This window comes from Erythrolamprus reginae, chromosome 1 (assembly GCF_031021105.1).
Source record: "Erythrolamprus reginae isolate rEryReg1 chromosome 1, rEryReg1.hap1, whole genome shotgun sequence".
NCBI lineage: Eukaryota > Metazoa > Chordata > Lepidosauria > Squamata > Dipsadidae > Erythrolamprus > Erythrolamprus reginae.
In genome coordinates, this window is record NC_091950.1 from 281,928,072 (window position 1) to 281,948,844 (window position 20,773).

Here is a 20,773-nt window from a genome sequence, read left to right on the forward strand (position 1 = left end):
CTCAGTAATCAATTGGTCTGAGAAGTGCTAGTGGCAATTCTGCAGCAGCAATATTTATTTTTATTTATTTATTTATTTTGTCCAATACACAATGAGGGTTTTAGTGGGTATATATCTATATACACATAGTAAAATACATGATGAAGGCTATAGAGGAGATACTCATAGTAAAATATATCTATGAAAGAATAGAAAAGAAGATATAGTAATAGAACATACCAATGAAAGAATAGAAGAAGAGATATAGGAATAGGAAGAAAGGTATAGGAGATATAGGAGAGCAATAGGACAGGGGACGGAAGGTACTCTAGTGCACTTGTACTCGCCCCTTACTGACCTCTTAGGAATCTGGATAGGTCAACCGTGGATAATCTAAGGGTAAAGTGTTGGGGGTTTGGGGATGACACTACACAGTCCGGTAATAAGTTCCACGCTTCGACAACTCGGTTACTGAAGTCATATTTTTTACAGTCAGGTTTGGAGCGGTTAATATATAGTCCAATAACCATAATGTATGGTTATAACCATAATAGTCCAATAACCATAATGTAGACCAGCAGTTCCCAACCTTTCTGGCTTGGCAGACCGGCTTGGGGGAGAGGGGAGGGTTCCACATGAGTGGCAGCTGCCCGTGTGAGTGTGTGCAGCTCTGTTTTTACAAGTGGTGGAGCAAATGAAGTTTCCAATGCATGCTTACCCACTGCTTACATGGTCTGGTTCCAAACAGGTTGCAGCCCAATAGTGGGCCACGGCCCAGAGATTGGGTAACCCTGATATAGACCACTGCCTATAACAGTGATGCCCAGGTGCCAAAAGAGTGCGTGCATGCATGATAGCAGGTGTGCACCCGTACTCATAATACAATGCCCTCCCCCCATGCTGTTCCCTCACACATGCACACAACCCCTGCGCTGCCCCTCCCCGGCACATGCGCATAGGCCTCACTGAAGCCTCCGGACTTCAACTGATAGGCCAGTTGGGCTGTTTTTCACTCTCTACAGCAGTGTTTCCCAACCTTGGCAACTTGAAGATATTGGGATTTCAACTCCCAGAATTTCCCAGCCAGCAAATGCTGGCTGGGGAATTCTGGGAGTTGAAGTCCAGATATCTCCAAGTTGCCAAGGTTGGGAAACACTGCTCTACAGGGTTCAGAAAAGCCTCTTGAAGCCTGGGGAGAGTGAAAAATGGGCTGATGAGCAACCGGAAGTTCGGAAATGAACTTCTGTTTGGCTGTTTTTTACCGTCCCAGGCTTCAGGAGGCTTTCCTGAAGCCTGGGGAGAGCGAAAACGGCTGAAAAGAAGGCTGAAAATCAGCTGGCCAGTTTGCACATGTGTGCTGGAGCTGACATAAGGCAACATTTCATGTGCCTTCAGATATGGCTCCACATGCCACCTGTGGCACATGTGCCATAGGTTTGCCATCACTGGCCTATAACATCATGCATAGTTTCAGCTTACATCATTCTTCTCTTCCCTTTAGCTAAAGCACAAATGATGGAGTACCTGTGCATCCAAAGTACTCCATTGGTAGAAGCAAAGCTGACATAAAATAATGAGTGGGTTTCAATTTTCTGATTTTATTTACTCTTTATATACTTTTCTCTCTGATTTTATTTACTCTATTCTGTCATGTACCAGTTGCAAAAAAAACCCCCTTAATTTCTTGATTGGAATTTCCTTTACTAAAGGATCTTTCAATTTGGTAAGCAGGAGGGGGAAAGCTATTATTTACATGTTGCTATCTGAGCTAACCCCATCTACGCCTGCTATTTCCACCCCTCCCCAAGGAAAAGGTAGATTTACCCATTATGCAGTTTGCTTAATTTTAACGTTGTATGAACCTAGCCGTTGTGCTTTGCACCATGTATAAACAACTTTGCATTATTTGTATTATTGAGTACAGTATGCCAAACCAGAAATTATATGAAGAACATACAATATCCGTACCTACCAGCAGAATAGTTTTACACTCAACCTTCTACCGTCTGAACAAATTGTGTTTTGCATGCATCGCTGGCCCTGCACAAAGAATAATAGTGAATATGTAACACAAGCAGGAACTTCCTTTGTTAATACTGCACATCAATAATGGCTATTATTCCAACATGTAATAAATATAGTAATATCCAAGGAGAACCAAACACAGAAATAAGATTAGGTTAAACTTGCCAACTAATAAGTAGGTTTTCATCTGGAATGAAAATGAGGATGAAGCTGGCCTCAACTATTGCTATGGGGGACAGTTTTCCATAAAGGTGATGTCATATCACCAGGGGTGGGTTCTTCCCGGTTTGGACCGATTTGGGTGAACTGGTAGCAACCCGCTGGTGATGTTATGATGATGTCACTGACCCAGTTCAGTTGGTGGCGGTCCGTGGACACCTCATCTTTTTTTTAAAAAAAATTTTTAAAAAATTTTTAAAATTTTTTTCTACCGAGCATTCATGCATTCATTCATTCATTCATTCATTCATTCATTCATTCATTCATTCATTCATTCATTCATTCATTCATTAAAATTGTATGCTGCCCCTCTCCATAGACTGCATGCGCAGTACCTGAGTTTCTGGCACTATGCATACAGTCCGTCTTGTTTTGGCTTTTTTTAAAAAAAAATTTAAAATGTCAGATTGTTTTGCTACTGCACATGCATCCACGAAGCACATGCGGGCCCATGAGGTGCGCAACGCATGACATAGGAGGAAGTGAACCGCAGCAAGATTTGTAGGAACCCACCCCTCCATATCACCATATTTGTTATTAAATGCAAGAGATTTTTGAGAAGAGACTCCTCTGGAACTTAAAGTGTAAGCTGATCCAGGAAGATGTTTATATATCTGGCATACAAACTGTCCCAGTGTTTGAAAGTTAAGCACTGGAACTGGCCACAAAAGCAAGTGAGCAGACAGTAGTGCTTGCTTAAATTTCAATGGCAGAGTCTTCATGGCAAGCAATTGCTGTTACAAAGTAGAAACTTGAAGCACCCCCAAGTATATGTGCTGGGGAATACAACAACAGTTTCTTCCTCACTACTTATCCATATACAGTGGTACCTTAATACTCAACTACTTTGCAACTCATCAAATTGGCACTTGGTTCATCTTGATGTGAATGTTTTGTCCCAGTACCCATCATTTGTTTGATACTCAATGCACCACTATCTTGTGACTCATTAGAGATAGTCCTCAATTTAGGACCACAATTGAACCCACAATTTATGTTGGTAAGTCAGAAAATTGTTAAGTGAGTTTGCCCCATTTACGACCTTTGTTGTTGTTAAGTGTTGTTAAGTGAATCACTGCAATTATTAAATTAGTAACATGGTTAAGTAAAATCTGGTTTCCGCATTGACTTTGCTGGTCAGAAAATTGCAAAAGGTGATCACGTGTCCCTGGGACACTGCAACCGTCATAATTATGGTACAGTTGTCAATCGTCCGAATGCAAATCACATGATCATGGGGATGCTGCAATGGTTGTAAGTATGAAAAACGTTTATAAGTCACTTTTTTCAATTCCACTGTAACTTTGAACGGTCACTATGCGAACTCTTGTAAGCTGAGGACTACCTACATTATTCCTAATGGTAAAAAATTGTGTAGGTTTTCCCCCCCCACATAATGGTAAAAAATTGTTTGGTACTCATCATGCCTCCTAGAACCAATTAACGATGACTACTGAGGTATCACTGTATGTTTGTTTGTTTGTTTGTTTGTTTGTTTATCTATCTACTTATTTATTAGATTTCTATGCTGCCCTTCTCTTGAGACTTAGCGCAGCTTACAACAAAACAAATATTCCTCAAGATAGAAGTAAAATATTGAGATCATTTGTATAAAAATAAGCTATACTTCCTCAACAGACATTTAAAATGACTGAATTGAAAGTTCTCTTCACTTAACAAATGGGCTTCATTTCCCTTAACCCCATTTCTTTATTATTATTCTAGTACAATGTTGTTATTGATAATATATAAATAAATGAACATGCCAGGCTTGTGGAATCTTTGCATTTTATTACAAAAGTGAGGTGCTATATGAGTAAAAACAATGGGAAGCTTTTCAATTAATTTGAAAGCCAAGCCCTTTATAATAGCTTATTTTCATACATCTGAAATCCTGTTTCTCCCCCAAATAAGGCATTCCCTGATAATAAGCCCAATCAGGCTTTTGAGTGCATGGCAGTAAGGCCAAGCGCTTATTTCAGGGTTCAAAAAAATATAAGAGAGCGTCTTATTTTCAGGAAAACATGGACTGTGGGTGTGTGAATGTTTCTACCATTTTTAACAAATTGTAATAGGCTATAAAATATATATATTCCTACTGCGGTTGCCCTCCTGGGATTTTTTTTTTAAATTTAGAAATACTCTCTACATTATTCAAGGACCCTTCTTCCACATAAGTGAATTGAGGATTACAGCAGAAATTCATTTTTAATAAATTTACCTCAGTTTGTACCAGAAATTCAATATTTTTAGGAGTAATAGACTGACAATACTAGCAAAATAATCTCAAGTCTTTCATCCTTGATTTCTATCAAGCCCCTGTCAAAGTCTGACAGCAATGGAAGATGAGCTGGAACAAGAACTGACAGCAAGTGAGAGGGCAGCTCCCTTGGCCTTGGAGGAAACTGGGGAAAGGCAGAGTCAGGCCAGGCCAGGCTGCTCGGAATTAGCAAGGCCTGAAGGCACAGAGCAACAGAGCTCGGCCTAGGACCTTCTGATGCAGAGCTCGGCCTTGCACCTTCTGATGCAAGGGCTTGGAGCAGGGGTCCCCAAACTTGGCAACTTTAAGACTTGTGGACTTCAACTCCCAGAATTCTCCAGCCACCAAAGCTGGCAGGAGAATTCTGGGAGTTGAAGTCCACAAGTCTTAAAGTTGCCAAGTTTGAAGACTTTTGGCTTGGAGAGTACAGAGGAGGCGGGATTAGCTCAGACAGAGGAAGCCTCTCAGGAGAGTGCCCCACCCAGCTTTAACAGGCACACTTGGGGAATGAGACGTAAGGAGACACTGTGGGGAGGGGCACTTATAAGGAGCTTGCCAAGAACCCTTGCATTCCTGTGTGGCATTCTGGAGTAATTATCTGGATCTTTTTCTCCCTGGCTTTGTTCTTGTTTTGCTAGATAAAGTTGCGATTTATTGCCCTGTAGCCTTGGTGCAGACAGCGTTGGGCTGGACGAATTGCGACCAGAGGCTGTTTGAGGTTTATTTGAGGGAGATTTGGAACAATAAAAGGGCCGGTTTGAACAGCCAGCTATTTGTGTTATCTCTGTGCTGTGCCCTGGGTCATTGCTGGGTGCCGTGCTCTGGGTCATTCCATTGCTATCTTATATTGAATGTAGAGCACTCTTTAGAATGAACAATGTGTAGAATGAGAACACTTTGTATAATATTAGACAACCTATGCCCTATTGTTGCAAATATATTGCCTTACCTAAACAGAGAAATGGAAAAACCAATGTTTGGGGAGGGGGGAGCAGTGAGAGAAGATGCAACTTTCAACTTCCCCATTGATTTCCTTTGTAGGAATTTGGAAATCGTCCCCTCCTCTCCCCTAGTTGGTGGAGAAAGTTAGTAATGACAAGGCTTGCTGGTAAATTGTCGCAGAATGTTGAAAATGAAGAACTACACCACCAGAGCAGCAGCACAATAGCAACCAGCAGCACCGAGGCAGCCACAAATCTCTCAAATTTAATCCTTCAGAAGTCAAGGGTCCCAGATTTTGGAGAAGACATTCTGTAAACCCATTTGAAGTACCTTGGTTAAAAAATTATTGTTCTAGGATGTATTATTTTCCCCAGTTATGACAATAAGAGCTCTAGTAATATATAGATACATCTTGTGCGACCCACTTTACTCTGGTCTCTAATCACTTAAAGTTTTTCTCTATATGTAGATGATTTCATTACATACTGACATTCATTGGGAAGATAGGGACAGATAGTACAGTTTGTAACGTCAGAAATAAGGGTGTCAGATATATGTTTAGAAGATAAATATTTTTAAGGAACCTTAGAAAACATACCTAATACTCCTACCTCCTATTTCCCATACAAAACAACCTTGTGAGGTGGGTTGGTCACTTAGCTGGTTTTTATGCCTAATGAGACATGGAATCAGTCTCCCGATTCCCAGCCCAGCATCTTAACTAAAACCAAACTGGCTCTCATTTTTTTTGAAATAACAATACACATATTTGATCAGATTGTGTGGTTTATAAAATATTCAGTATAAAAAATTATATATCTTGAATATGTTTCTGATCATAGAGCATAAATATGCTGTTCCCCAAAAGCATTCTTAATCCTTTTCCTAGAATACAGTTATGCTTTACTTAAAGAATATTTCAAAATTATAAGCCAGAACTCAATATACAGTGATCCCTCGAGTATCGCAAGGGTTACATTCCAAGACCCCTCGCAATACTCGATTTTTCACAATATAGTGGTGCGGAAGTAAAAACACCATCGCCGCTTGTCCGCTGCTTGTCCGGCCGCCGCTTGTCCAGCCGCCGCTTGTCCGCCGCTTGTCCGGCCGCCGAACTTCCGCGTTTGGCTTCAGGACTCAGCTGGGAAGCGGCGCGGCTGTTTTAAAAGGTCGCAGCCGGCCTGGGGGGCTTCCCAGCACCCCCCCGAAGCCGGCCTGGGGGGCTTCACAGCTGACTCCCGAAGCCAAACCCGGAAGTGGTTTTTTTTTTAATTAATTTTTTTTTTTAAATCGCGATATAGCGTTTCGCGAAGATCGGGATCGCGAAACTCGAGGGATCACTGTACCTCCATTGAGCAACAGTTGGCATGTTTTTGGTTGTATTTTCCCAATCCCTGACTGTCTGATTTACATTTTGAGTCATTTTAAACTGCTTAATAATATTGCTGTCTGCTTATTCAACTCTTGTCATCCATCTGCTGATCGTGCGCCAGATTTAGCTTTTGTGGGGTAGGTGGAGGGGGAAGAGCAGCAAGCAGAATTCTGTTCTATGCCTTCTACCGGTTGCTGAGCTAATTGCTCTTTTTAAACAAGAATGCAAGATGCCAACAGAAATTAGTAGATTTTCAGAAGCTGCATAAATTTTACTAAAGTATGCTCTGCACGCAGTCCATTCATCTACAGAACATGCAGTCAGATGTGCATTTTTAAAGCAAAAGTAAATACCATCTTCCAATCTCATATCAGAAATCTTGAACTGAGGATTTTAACGCAGTCTTTTTTTTAAGCATTAAGGGTACAAAAATAAAAATTGTGCAAACAGGCTAGCTAAATTTGCAACTCTCAAGTGCTTTGGCTGCCTTATTCATCTTAATTTCTAGATTCATTGAATGCTGAACAGCAAACTGATTTCTTTAGTTTCACATATTTTGCAAATTTTATATTGTGATTTGTAAAACATGATTTATGGTTGTATCTTATAAATGAGCTCAGTCATTGTGACTTATGGTAAAAATAATTAAAACAAAACTATGTTAGGGTAGTGCTACATGTGGAGTTAGAATATGTACTATTTGGTCTGGATACTGCCTTCTTAGGATTTGTGTATTCAGTTCGCTAACCCAGTGTTTCCCAACCTTGGCAACTTGAAGATATTTGGACTTCAACTCCCAGAATTCCCCAGCCAGCTGGCTGGGGAATTCTGGGAGTTGAAGTCCAGATATCTTCAAGTTGCCAAGGTTGGGAAACACTGCTCTAACCCTCTATTAAATATCCTCAGGTTACCTGTTTGTTAATCAGGTTACACCTTGTTACCAACAAAGTGTTTCTATTTTTTCTATGAACTGCTAGCATTTAGAACATTTTTGTAAAATACACTGTACAGTAATTTTGCCTTGTGATAAGTGCACCATAAAATGTAAATGCAGGGTGCGGTGGCTCAGTGGCTAAGATGTTGAGCTTTTCAGCTCAACAGTTCAAATCCCTAGCGCCACATAATGGAGTGAGCTCTCATTACTTATCCCAGCTTCTTTCAACGTAGCAGTTCGACAGCATATAAAAATCAAGTAGAAAAATAGGAACTATTTTGATGGAAAGGTAACAGCATTCCGTGTGCCTTCGGCATTTAGTCATCTAGAACTGAGTTACGTCCTCCAGACATTGAGCTTTTTTGATGGGATCTTGTTTCAAAGATGAACAATTTCTCTGGACTATGTGTGTCAGCTGCATACGCTGTACTTCAATTAGCACATTAGTCTCATCAGTTGCTTTTTAAAAACAAAAACTGTAGACCATATTGTAATACATCTTCCCAACTAGGCTCTGTAGTATCTTTGAACATCTGCCGTGGGAAATCAACACCCTCTCCTGAGATGTTCGTATTGAAGCGGTTGCTATAGCAAAGTGCTACCGAACCCCTCCCTCCCCTTTTGGAGGTCCTCAGTAAAGCTTTCATAATAGGCATTGTTGTTTAGTCCACTGTATATCCCACTGAGTAAATTATGTGTTGTAGAAATGGCTGCATTGTCTGTTTTATTATGTTTTTTTCCTGAATCTAAGTTTTATTATTTTTTTAAATACACTTGGAAACTTTTAAAGGTCCATGGCCATGCTATCTCTGAATTCTTATCCATACAGCCCCTTCCTATCTGGAGAATATGATGTTCCAGAATGTTGGTCTAAAATGCTAACATAGTGGAATTAGAACACTTTTTAAAATGGGTGCAAATAGGTATGTGTGGTTTAGGGTCTACAACAGTATCCTTGTGTAGGGCCAATTATTTTGTTCTTTTTCCTGATTAGGGATTTGAATTAGAATTGAGAAGTGAAAAATGTCCCTTATAGTTACAGTTGTTCAGGCACCTCATTTCACCTCCTGAAACTGCACAAAAAAGGTGTAGAATTAAGTGCAAATGAACATGCCATTGTTAAAACGTATAAGCTTTTTTTGAAATTTGAAATTGCAAAGAGGAGCAAGTGAAAGAATGTATGATAAAGTGGGATAAAAATTTTGGTTGAAAGTGTGAACAAGAAGAATGGATATTTCATCATGGTTTGTGGACGTGTGAAAAATCTAGAAAATTTTGGATTAAAATGCACTGATTCGAAGGATCAGGACATTAATATACAATTGAGACCAGAGGTTTTTCTTTTTGAATGTATGGACAGTTGCAAAAAACTTCCTTGTTGTGCATAAGAACTTCAGTGAGATTATTGTATGCATAAAGATATAAAAAATTGGTACCATGCACCAAATAGTTAGTGAAGATGGATACTTTTTTTCTGATCAAGAAAACACAATATCTACATTATTGCTGACTGAAAACCCCTTGTAGATTTTTTTTCGTATGCAGTAGAAACTTTTCAATGATTGACTTGCACCTGTTGGTCTGGGCAACAAATGATTACCTCTTAGTTCTGCCTTCCTTTTTTCCAGATAAAGAAGAGGCAGCAAGACATTGTGCAATTTCTGGAAGCCAACAAGATTGACTTTGAAGAAGTGGATATCACCATGTCAGAGGACCAAAGGCGGTGGATGTATAAAAATATTCCTCAAGACAAACTGCCTGCACAAGGCAATCCATTGCCTCCCCAGATCTTCATCAATGATGAGTACTGTGGAGTAAGTAACTTTCAAAAATGTGGTTTCTCCATTTTGTTTCAGAAAAAAAATGAGGTGTGTATTGGACCATAACTCCAGGTAACAAGAATATGGAGGGCACCATGGGGATTTGATCCTCTTCCATGTGCTCTGGAGGAGTTTTTGGATTATGCCAAGGAATTATGGGATAATGAAACATCTAGTGCAATGATGGCAAACCCTGTGGCACGTGGAGCCATTTCTACTAGCACATAGGCCATTGCTCTAACTCAGCTTCAACATACATGTGCCGGGCCGCCTTCTCTGTGGCGGCCCTGGCCCTCTGGAATCAACCCCCCCCAGAGATTAGAACGGCCCCCACCTTCCTTGTCTTTCGCAAATTACTCAAGACCCACCTTTGTCGCCAGGCATGGGGGAGTTAGGATATTCCTTCCCCTAGGCCATTACAAGTTATGTATAGTATGTTTGTGTGTATGTTTGGTTTTTATAATAAGGGTTTTTAGTTGTTTTATTAAATTGGATTGTTACATGTTGTTTTTTATCGTTGCTAGCCGCTCCAAGTCTGCGGAGAGGGGCGGCATACAAATCCAATAAATAATAATAAATAATTAAAATAATACTGGCCAGTTGATTTTCAGCTCACACGGAGGCTACAGGAGGGCATTTTTTGCTTACAGACGGCCTCTGTGGGAATGGGAGAGGGCATTTTTGCCCTTTCCAGGCTCCAGGGAAGCTCTAGAGCCTGGGAAGGGTGAAAAACAGGTCTATCGGGCCCATCAGAAGTTGGGAAAATGGCTATTTATACCTTCCAGAGGGCCTTGGGGGGGGGGAGGGGGGGGAGGCTGTTTTCATCCTCTCCAGGAATTGAATTATGGGTGTGGGCACTCGTGTATGCGCAATAGCTCACGTGCACACACTTTTGGCACCCATGGGAAAAAAGATTCGCCATCACTGATCTAGTGATTGATTTTCCATCTCTGACATATTTCTAGCCTTAGATGACATTTTAAAAGCCCTTGCTTGGTTTCTTTAAAGCAGACATCTATAATAATTTTTTATTATATCCGAATATATAGATTACCAGTGTTTCTCGTTCCCATATGTCAAACATCTGTTCTCCATAAAATAAAGACAAGGCAATTCCCAATCATTTGTCTACATCAAATTCATTATAGAGAGTAATGTGTGCCACCAGTAAGTCAGTATAATTTTTTTGTTGGGTCAGTTTTCATCTTATTAGAGAATTTTCTGTTTGATTTCACCCTGTATTCTAACTCTTCATACATTAGAAAAGTGATTTGGATAGTGGAAATAAGTTGGTTGCCACTCTTTGATTGTTTACAGACGAGCCAGGCTGTTCAAATATCATCTCCCAAGGAGTTGTGAAAGGATGTCTGTTTTTTGTCTCTTCCTTCTAGTAATGACAGGAGAAAGTTTGCTGGTTCGATCTATGCTGACCATAATAAAGATTTTATTTGAGATTTTGGCTTTCTCCTAATTATTAAAGTAAAATAAAAGCTGCAAGCCTCTCTATAGCCCATGAAATTAGAAGCATGAAGACAGGATTCGTGGCAGAATTACTTGAACAGGGGAAGTCAGACTCTTTTCTTCTGTTAGGGCCTAATTTTTGCTTGAACTTTTGAGAATCCAAAGATAAATGAAGCTGAAATTAGGAGAGGAGGAATCACGTGGGGAAGAGTTCCTTCTAAATAGCATAATCTAGTGGTTGGAATTAATCCATTCTTTGGTTAGGAATAAACACATTGCAAACAGTAACATTTCACATTTTTGCAGATAAGAAAAATAGGTCCCTTAAGTTCTATGTTGAATTCCTCACATTCTTTTTCTAAAGATATGGTCCTGAAGTGCCATTATTCTTGTATGGACTCACCCATAACCTGTTTGCAGGTTGATGAGTTATTTCATTAATTAGCATTTAAAAGCCCTTGTGTACTGTATATTGTCTAATAATATTTCTAGCCGTTGAGACATATTGCTTATATTGGAATAAAGAAATGCTCTTTCCACTTCAGACTGAAAGCCTGAGTTGCAATGTGAAGGAGTTACTAAAATAATAGAAACAAGCTCCATTAATTTATTGATGGGCAGGGTTTACAGGCAAGGTAAAGAAATAAATTTAAGGGTTTTAAAGATGAAAGGGCCTATCATGAACATTAAACAAAACTAATCCATGCCTACTTAGCATTGAAAAGTAATAATTAAAAGCATAGCACAATGAAATAGTGCTGTGATGACATGTGCCTCAGGTGGCATGCGGAGCCATAACCAAGGGCACGCAAAGAGGTGCCCTATATCAGCTCCACTTACACATGTGTGTGCTGGCCATCTGATTTTCGGCCTTCTGGAGGGCGGGGGGAGGTCATTTTTCACCTTCCCCAGGCTTCAGGAAAGCCTCCGGAGCCTGTGAACGGTGAAAAACGGACCCAACAGGCCTACCAAAAGTTCACACATGAGGTAATAACAAACTTCTGGTTGGGCCATTTGTTACCCTCCCCAGGCTTCAGGAATTCATTTTTTTGCCATCCACAGGCTCTGGAGGCTTCAATGAACCCTGCGTTCATGCATGGGGGGGCGGGTTGTATACGTGTGCACGGGGGAGGACATTGGATCATGGGTATGGGCACACACACTATCATGTACGTGCACGCCCTTTTGGCGCCCAAGCAAAAAAAGGTTCGTCATTACTGAATTAGTGTTAATAATTGTGTTACTGTGTATACAGTGTTCCCTCGATTTTCGCGGGTTCGAACTTCGCGAACTTCAAAAAATATTAATTAAAAAATACTTCGCGGTTTTTTTCCTATACCACGTTTTTTCCCACCCGATGACGTCATATGTCATCACCAAACTAATAATTTTTGCAAATAAATAACAAAAAAAAAAAATTGTTAATAAATAATTATGTTTATAAATATCAGGATCGCTAAGTGTCTTATTCAATGGTGAGTACCAGTAATAATGGTGAATAAATGGTTGTTAAGGGAATGGGAAATGGTAATTTAGGGGTTTAAAGTGTTAAGGGAAGGCTTGTGATACTGTCCATAGCCAAAAATGGTGTATTTACTTCCGCATCTCTACTTCGCGGAAATTTGACTTTCGCGGGCGGTCTCCGAACGCATCCCCCGCGGAAATCGAGGGAACACTGTATTCATTTGTGTGTAGAGGTTACACTTTTGTGGCTAATGTGAGTGCAACAGTTGCCAATGTTTCACATTATTAACCAAACAGTACTGTTGATCCAGTGAATCTATGTTGTGAGTATTTATATGGATATTCAGGCACGGTTGGATGTGCAATAAAAAAGATGAAATTTGGATTGAGCTAACATCTGGATATATCTGACAGTAGCTATGTACTATGCATAACCATCCTGTTTTTGCATAACAATTTTAGCTATATCTGAATTCATAACAATCCATTTGCAATTGCTTGGCAATTCTGTATTAAAAATCCGAGCTTTGAAAATTGAAGACTAAAAATGACAGCTTTGGTGTCGTGATAAATAAGTCATGGGAAATATATATCAAAATTGGTCTTTCTAAACAGAAACCAAGTGCTACATTTTCCAAATAAAGCAGTCTTTTAACAACAGTGCTTTATAAACAATGAAACTTAGTTTAAAAAATCTCCCAGGAGCTTTCTGTAAAAATGTTATTTTTTTTCTCTGTTAACTTTTCTTTTTCTGTATGTTTTCAAGTGTTTGAAAAAATGAAACCGCTCTCTTTGGAGATTTTCCAGTGTTTGAGCAGAAACCCTGAGGACGTTACTTTCTCTAATAAATACATAACAGTCAGCAGCTGGCTACCAATGACATAATATTACCTCATGTGTGAATGTTGACAAAACTAGTGTATTTTCCCCTCCTCTAAAATACATTTTTGAGCTCTTGCTTAATTTTTAATGCCTTAAAGTTAAAATATTTATTTTTAAAGGAATGCATTCTTTATATTTTTTATATTCCTCGAACTACCGGTACTGTATTTCTTTAAATGGACAATGAATGGTCTGATTTTCTAATAGAAACAATAGTCTTTTTAGGATTAATGCAAAAATCCCACAGCCTCAGATTTGGTTCAGGGCCTCACAGATTATGAGACCCCTCAATATTAACTAAACCTCTAGCAATAATAAGATGGGCAGCCAATAAAATAATAAAATAAAATAAACAATGTAGTAGTAAATGCATTACTTCTCCGTACTGAAGGAGCGGGTCCAGCAGTCACATGGGTTGCTCATGTCCAATCCGGTGGAACTGAGCCTAGTATTAAAAAAGCTTGCCGGATCCGCCCCTTCCCCAGAATTCGCTCAGTTCGCATATCCTGCGGTTGTATTGTGATAGCTCGTTCAACATTCTAACACCTTCCCTTCGATCTTTCCTTCAAAAAGTAGTAAGATTTATTGTATTTATTTATTTACTTGCACTAATTGCGCCAGCCGTTTAAAAGAAAAAAAGACAAAAAGCGGCTCGGCTTTTTTCCTTGGGAGAAGTTGCGGTTTCGTTTTCCCCCGGCGGTTTTGCCGGTTACGATTCCTGCGGCCGCTTGTGGATTCTTCAAATCCTTTGGCCTGGAGGTCCTGGTGCAAGTATTTATCTATTGAATTATTGATTATTTATTGTATACAAATATTTAAGGGCTTAAGAAATACCTCCTGCGGAGTGAGACACCTTCCAGTCTCCTGGACTTAGTCGATCGCTTTTCCTTTAAGAAATTCTACGGAGCGATTTTTTCGGCGCGAAGGCCTTCGCGCCCCTTTTTTTAAATCTAGGCCTCTCGTGTTGGCCTCCTGCCAGCCGCGTAGGCCTCAGTCCACCGCGTGGATCCCGGAGCGGGCCTTGGGGGTCCCAGGCTAAATTCTCCACCGGCTAAGCCTCCAACCAGAGTGCCTTGGTTTACTTAATTATAAAGTTTAGGGAGGCTGGCCCCGCTGGATTTGGGGGCACGAACTCTGGGTTTGCCCAGATTGTCCTCAAGTTTCAGCAGCTTCGAGGCCTCGAAGCAGGATCCATTCCTCTTGGGAAGTCCTTGAAATTCTTCTCCTTATTATTCAGTTATTGGCTCAGCCTTGTCTTCTGTTAATTGTCAGACTATGGCTACTTTTCCCAAGAGAGGCACAACTAAAGGTCCCAGAGAGGCCAGGCCTACAGGCGATGAGATTACTAGTATCCCCCAGGCCTCTTCCTCCTCTTCTCCAGGGGCCCGCCCCTCGACCAAGGTCACCAGGGCCGAGAAGAGAAGGGACCTAGCCCTACAAAAAATCCATGACAAATCAGCAAAACGTTTGAAAGTGCAGGCCCAAGTAATCAGTAGTCAAGACCCACCAGAGGCCTCTAGTCTGCCTCCTTCTGGGGTCCCTGTGTTATCTCTGGATGAGCCAAACCTAGACAGACCCCAACCTAACCTATGGGGCATAGGTCCAGAGGAACCAGATATTATTGAAGATTCCCCCCAGCCAGGATCCTCCCAGGCCTTTAGGGATTCTTCTGCCATTTCTGCTGATATTTCCAGTTTACCTCCTGAGTTCCAATCTATTTTTGCTGTGTTGTCCAAAGCCATTGATGCCAAACTCTCCACCATCAATGAGCTTCCCTTACCTCTTCCTCCTTCTCGTCCCTCCCGCCCTTTGGGTTCCTCCCCAGCGGTCAGAGCTCCTATTCAGGATGATTCAGAATCCTCCCAGGATGAATATGAGGATGTAGAGGAGGATGAGGACCCTTTCCAGGGATTATCAGATGATGAGGAATCCCAAATAAAGGTCCCTCCTCCAATTACTATTTTTCCTTCTCAATTATTCAAATCTCTCCTCCTCAAAGCTAGAATTTCTACGGGATTAGCGGCCCAGGAGAAACAAGCCTCCACTTCCACTGATCCCCCGGAGGAGAATTTACCTTACTTCACAGAGGAACAGGAGGATAACGAGGTAATTCCTATGCCTAAATTGTTTAAAGATGCCTTACTCAAACAGTGGGATTTTCCAGCCTCTGGCCTTAATCCCTCCACCAAGGACAGAAAGTTGTATAAACTCTCCTCTTCCTATGAAGAGCTTCTATCCTTTCCCAAACCAGATGAACCTGTCAAGATTCTTCACTCGGCAGCGGCTGTGCCAGGCGAGGCGGAGGAAGTCCTCCGCCCAGAGGACAAGCGCATCGAGCAAATGCTCAAAAGAGGATTCACCGCTGATTCCTGGGCCATTAAAAGTTCTGCAGCGGCCTCCTTTTTCTCCAGAGCCATGCTGCTGTGGCTTCGCCAACTTCAACAGCACATTCCTCCCGATGACTTGAGAGGTCAACAAGACTTCAACAAGGTCTTTGCAGCTGCCCAGTACGTGGCTGATGCCACCTTGCAATCTACTAGATTTTCTGCTAAGTCTATTGCAGCTTCTACAACGGCAAGAAGACTCCTATGGATTCGCCCTTGGCAAGCGGGAGTTCGCCAAAAGTGGCAGTTATCCCAGGGCCCCTTAAAGCGCGACCTTCTCTTCGGTGATCTTCTGGATCCACTCCTCACGGAGACCACGGACAAGAAGAAGGTTTTGGGTCCAACCACGAAAAAGGCTACCAAAACGCAGTCCTTTCGTCGCCCAGGGCGCCAGCAAGATCAAGCGGCTTCCTATCAGAGATCTCCAGGTCAGTATTCCCCCCGCTTTCGTTCCCAAGGTAGGAACTCCAGGGGTAGAGGGTTTCGCTTCCAAAGGGGAGCTTCCTCTAACAGGGCTTCAAAAAAACCTAGATGGTAATCTTACCTCCATTCCCATAGGGGGTCGCCTAGCTCATTTCGCCTCTAATTGGCGTCTCACCTCCAAGGACCCTTGGGTCATTGACACAGTTCAAACAGGCCTTCTTTTAGAATTTATTTCTCCTCCCCCTAAACGTTTTATTTCCTGCCCTTCTCCCAGGTCATCCTCAGATTGTAACCGTATGGAGGAGGCCATTTCTCATCTATTGTCCATCAGAGCCATTCAACCGGTTCCTTCCGGTCAGAAGGGTCTAGGTTTTTACTCCATCCTATTTATGGTTCCAAAGTCCTCCGGAGGTTGGAGAGCCATTTTGGATTTAAAGAAACTAAACCTATTCATCAAATATAGGAAGTTTAAGATGCACTCCTTGTCTTCTATTTTGGCCGCCATTCACTCGGGAGATTTCATGGTCTCCTTAGACCTCACTGAGGCCTACCTTCACATTCCTATAGCCAAATGCCACAGAAAATTTTTACGTTTTTCCTTTCAAGGCAGGCATTTCCAGTATAGGGCGATGCCATTTGGCCTTTCCTCGGCCCCTCGGGTCTTTACAAAGCTCTTGGGGTCCCTGGCGGCCTATATCCGGGCGTCTCCCATCCACATTTTATGTTATCTTGATGATATTTTGATTCATGGGAACTCCCTAGAGAGAGTGAAAACAGACCTTTCTGTCACCATGTCAGTCCTCCAGGACCATGGATTTTCCATCAACTTTGATAAAAGTCACCTCCAACCTTCCACATCCATTTCTCACCTGGGATCCATTATTGATTCAAAATCCTCCCAGGTTTTTCTCTCTCCCGAGAGAAAACTCAGTATAGTGGAGTTAATTTCTAACATTTTATCTAATTCTTCAGTATCCATAGTTACTCTATCTTCCCTTTTGGGGAAGATGGTGTCATGCATAGGCATCATTCCCTGGGCTCGCCTTCATGCTAGGGAACTCCAGTGGCTCCTGTTGCCTTTTCAGAGATCGGGGCACAGCAACTCAAATCGACGCATTGTCATCCCACTGAGTGTTCGCAGATCCTTCAAGTGGTGGAAGTCTCCGGCCATGGACAGAGGATCCCCGTTCAGGTGCCCGGATCAATTTGTCATCACCACAGATGCCAGTCTATCGGGATGGGGCGCCCACGCCCAGGGGATGATAGCCCAGGGCACGTGGTCCCCGGAGGAAGCTTCCAGGCCAATCAATTGGCTAGAGTTAAGAGCCGTTTCCCTGGCTCTGAAGCATTTCTCTCCTCGCATTCCCAACCGGCACGTTCTCATTCTCACCGACAACATTGCCACAAAAAGCCATATCTGCAGACAGGGGGGCACGAGATCCAAGGCTCTCATGAGGGAGGCCCTCAAGTTGGGCCTTTGGGCGGAAAAACATCTCCAGTCGCTCCTAGCCGATCACATCTCGGGGAGTCTCAACGTCCAGGCGGATTGGCTATCCCGAGCAACGATAGACCCAGGAGAGTGGAACCTCCATCAAGACCTGTTCCATCAAATCACTCTCAGATTCGGCCTACCAATTCTGGATCTCTTCGCGACCAATGCGAACGCCCAACTCCCTCGCTTCTATTCCAGATTTCCATCCCCGGGAGCGGAAGCAATCAATGCCCTCCGGAGTCCATGGCCTCCAGGCCTACTCTACGCATTTCCTCCAATTCCAATCCTCCCGGACGTGATTCACAAGGTCCTCACCGAGAGGGCCCGAGTAATCGTAATCGCCCCCCATTGGCCCCGCCGGCCCTGGTTCGCGGATCTCCAACAGCTGTCCGTCCAGGACCCTTGGCGACTCCCCGTTTCGGGGGATATGCTGCGGCAGGGGGCCTCTTTCCATCCAGACCCGGAGTGGTTCCACCTCACCGCCTGGCTGTTATCAGGAGAGATTTAGAACTGCGTGGTCATGACCCCGATTCAGTGGAGGTCATTTTAAAGGCCAGAAGGGGTTCGACCAATCGAATCTACGACCACACGTGGTCCAAGTTTCACCAGTGGTGTCTACAGGAAGGTCTCTCCCCTCTGTGCATCCCCATACACAGAATTATTTCCTTCCTGATGCAAGGCTTCCATAAAGGACTTTCCACCAGCACCCTCCGGCGTCATCTGGCAGCCATTTCATCTGTCCTAGGGGGCCCCCGCAGACAGCCTCTCCGATCCTTCCCTGAAGTTCAGGAATTCCTCAAGGGCATAGCCAACCTCAGACCTTCCAAGGTCCACAGGTATCCTTCCTGGGATTTGCCACGGGTTCTCCATTCCCTCACGCAGGCACCATACGAACCCCTAAAATCGGCGTCCCTCAGGTACCTATCCTTTAAGGTAGCATTCCTGGTGGCTATTACCTCTGCCCGACGCATTTCGGAGCTGGCTGCCCTCTCAATCAGGCAGGACCTTTGTCAATTCCATCAGGACAAGGTAGTCTTGCGACTGGACCCCACCTTCTTACCCAAGGTCAGTTCCATGTTCCACAGATCTCAGGATATTGTCCTACCTTCCTTCTGCCTCCAACGAGACCATCCCTTGGCAATTAGATGGCACACCCTGGATCTCACCAGAGCGCTGAGAATATATATCCAACGCACAGGACCCTTTCGGAGGTCAGAAGCACTTTTTGTAGCCTATCATCCCAGAGTCATGGGGGCCAAAGTGTCTTCTACAGTAATAGGCCGTTGGATCAGAGGGACTATATCTAAGGCCTATGAGTCGGCCTCCCTCTCAGTTCCAAGGAACATCACAGCGCATTCCACCAGGAGCGCAGCCACCTCGGCCGCTTGGGCGACTCAAGCCCCGTTGGAGGAGGTCTGCAAAGCAGCCACTTGGGCCTCGCCAAATTCCTTCATCAGGCACTACAAAATTGATTCTTACGCTTCAGCGGACGCTGCCTTCGGCAGAAGGGTACTCCAATCCGTTATCTCACACGATAGCAAGCTAATCCCACCCTAGGGACCATCTATTGGGTATGTCCCATGTGACTGCTGGACCCGCTCCTTCAGTACGGAGAATAGGCGTTGATTGCTTACCTGAACGCCTCTTCTCGTACGGTGAGCGGGTACAGCAGTCACTTCCCGCCCTTGTATGTGTCTTCTTTACCTTTCTATATCTTTCTTTCCTCTAACAATGAGAGTTGAACACTACAGAGCTTCACAACTGAGCCTAGTCTATGGATTCGCGAATTCTGGGGAAGGGGCGGATCCGGCAAGCTTTTTTAATACTAGGCTCAGTTCCACCGGATTGGACATGAGCAACCCATGTGACTGCTGTACCCGCTCACCGTACGAGAAGAGGCGTTCAGGTAAGCAATCAACGCCTATTCTGCAGCATATTGACCTGGAGGAAGTAGAGGTGTCAGAAAACCAAGTTATTTATTTACAAATTGGCTTTTAGGAAAGAAAAAAAAACATGGGCATGTAAATGCTTGTCAAGAATTACTATGGTGGGAGTAGTTTACTTTGGTGTGTTTGTTACAGCTGCACACAGAGTTCAGTGGAAATCTGATCCTACATAAGAGGCGGATTGCCAACTGATAAATAGGCTGCAGGTGGTGTTTTACAATCATGACAATACACAATGCACGCCCTTGTTCAGAATAAGATGGGGTTGGCAGAAAAAAGCTCCCAGAGGTAGAAGGCTCAGATAGTTAGTGGGATGTACATAAGAACAGCCAAAGATAATTTGCAGGCAAGATTAAACAACAGCTGCCCATTCTTTCACTTGTTCTGAAACAATAGCCACCTTTGTTTGCCTTAGGAGGAAGATTGTTTGTAGTAATAGAACTCCTATTAACCACTCAGGCAATAGCTTAAGGGTAAAAGTGGGTCTTTTCTTTCTCTTACAATTGTCCATTTAAACAATTGGTTTAAAAACTCTAAGTGATACAGTAAATGTTAACTCCTTGCTGCCACCTAGTGGTCAGGTGGATGAGTGCCCCCCCTCACTGGGTTTCCTTGTTTTGCTATTTGCATCTTGTTTCTTGTGCCTTACTTGTTTGCTGCCTTGAATTTTGTATAACAGGAGTGGCAAGCAATGGTCTAAGGCAGGGGTGTCAAACTCAAGACCTGCAGGCCAGATTGGGCCCGTGGGGTACTTAGATCTGGCCCATGGCCTCCCCTGGAAACAGCGAAGGACTGGCTCACGGTGCCTCTGCCAGTGAAAATGGAAATTGGGAGGGCTGCACACAGCCCTTCCAGGCTATGTTTTTGTCCATGATGGCCTCCTGCAGTCTTTTGTCAGTGAAAACATAGCCCAAGCAGGCTGCATGTGGCTCATCTGAGCTCTGTTTCTGCTGGCAGAGGACTACAGGAGGCAGTCACAGCTGAAAATGGAGCCTTGACAAGTGACATTGAGCTGGCCATGCCCATTCCCCACCCAATCCCGCCCTGAGGACAAGCACAACCCTGATGTGGCCCTTGATGAAATTGAGTATGACACCCCTGGTCTGAGGCAATCGTTCCTAACCTGAGGCAATTTGAACATAACCTGGGGGTAGTGTAGCAATTTTTTAA

General features: G+C 43.1%; 1 protein-coding gene across 2 annotated transcripts in view; it reads left to right on the forward strand.

Moving 5' to 3' along the window:
- The window catches only part of SH3BGRL2 (SH3 domain binding glutamate rich protein like 2), a 38,944-nt gene that overhangs the window by 2,929 nt on the left and 15,242 nt on the right, over positions 1–20,773 (forward strand). For both annotated transcript variants that reach the window (XM_070733129.1, XM_070733128.1), the window contains exon 2: positions 9,360–9,545. In XM_070733129.1, the coding sequence (XP_070589230.1) occupies positions 9,360–9,545 (186 nt within the window). The remainder of the gene's footprint in view (positions 1–9,359; positions 9,546–20,773) is intronic.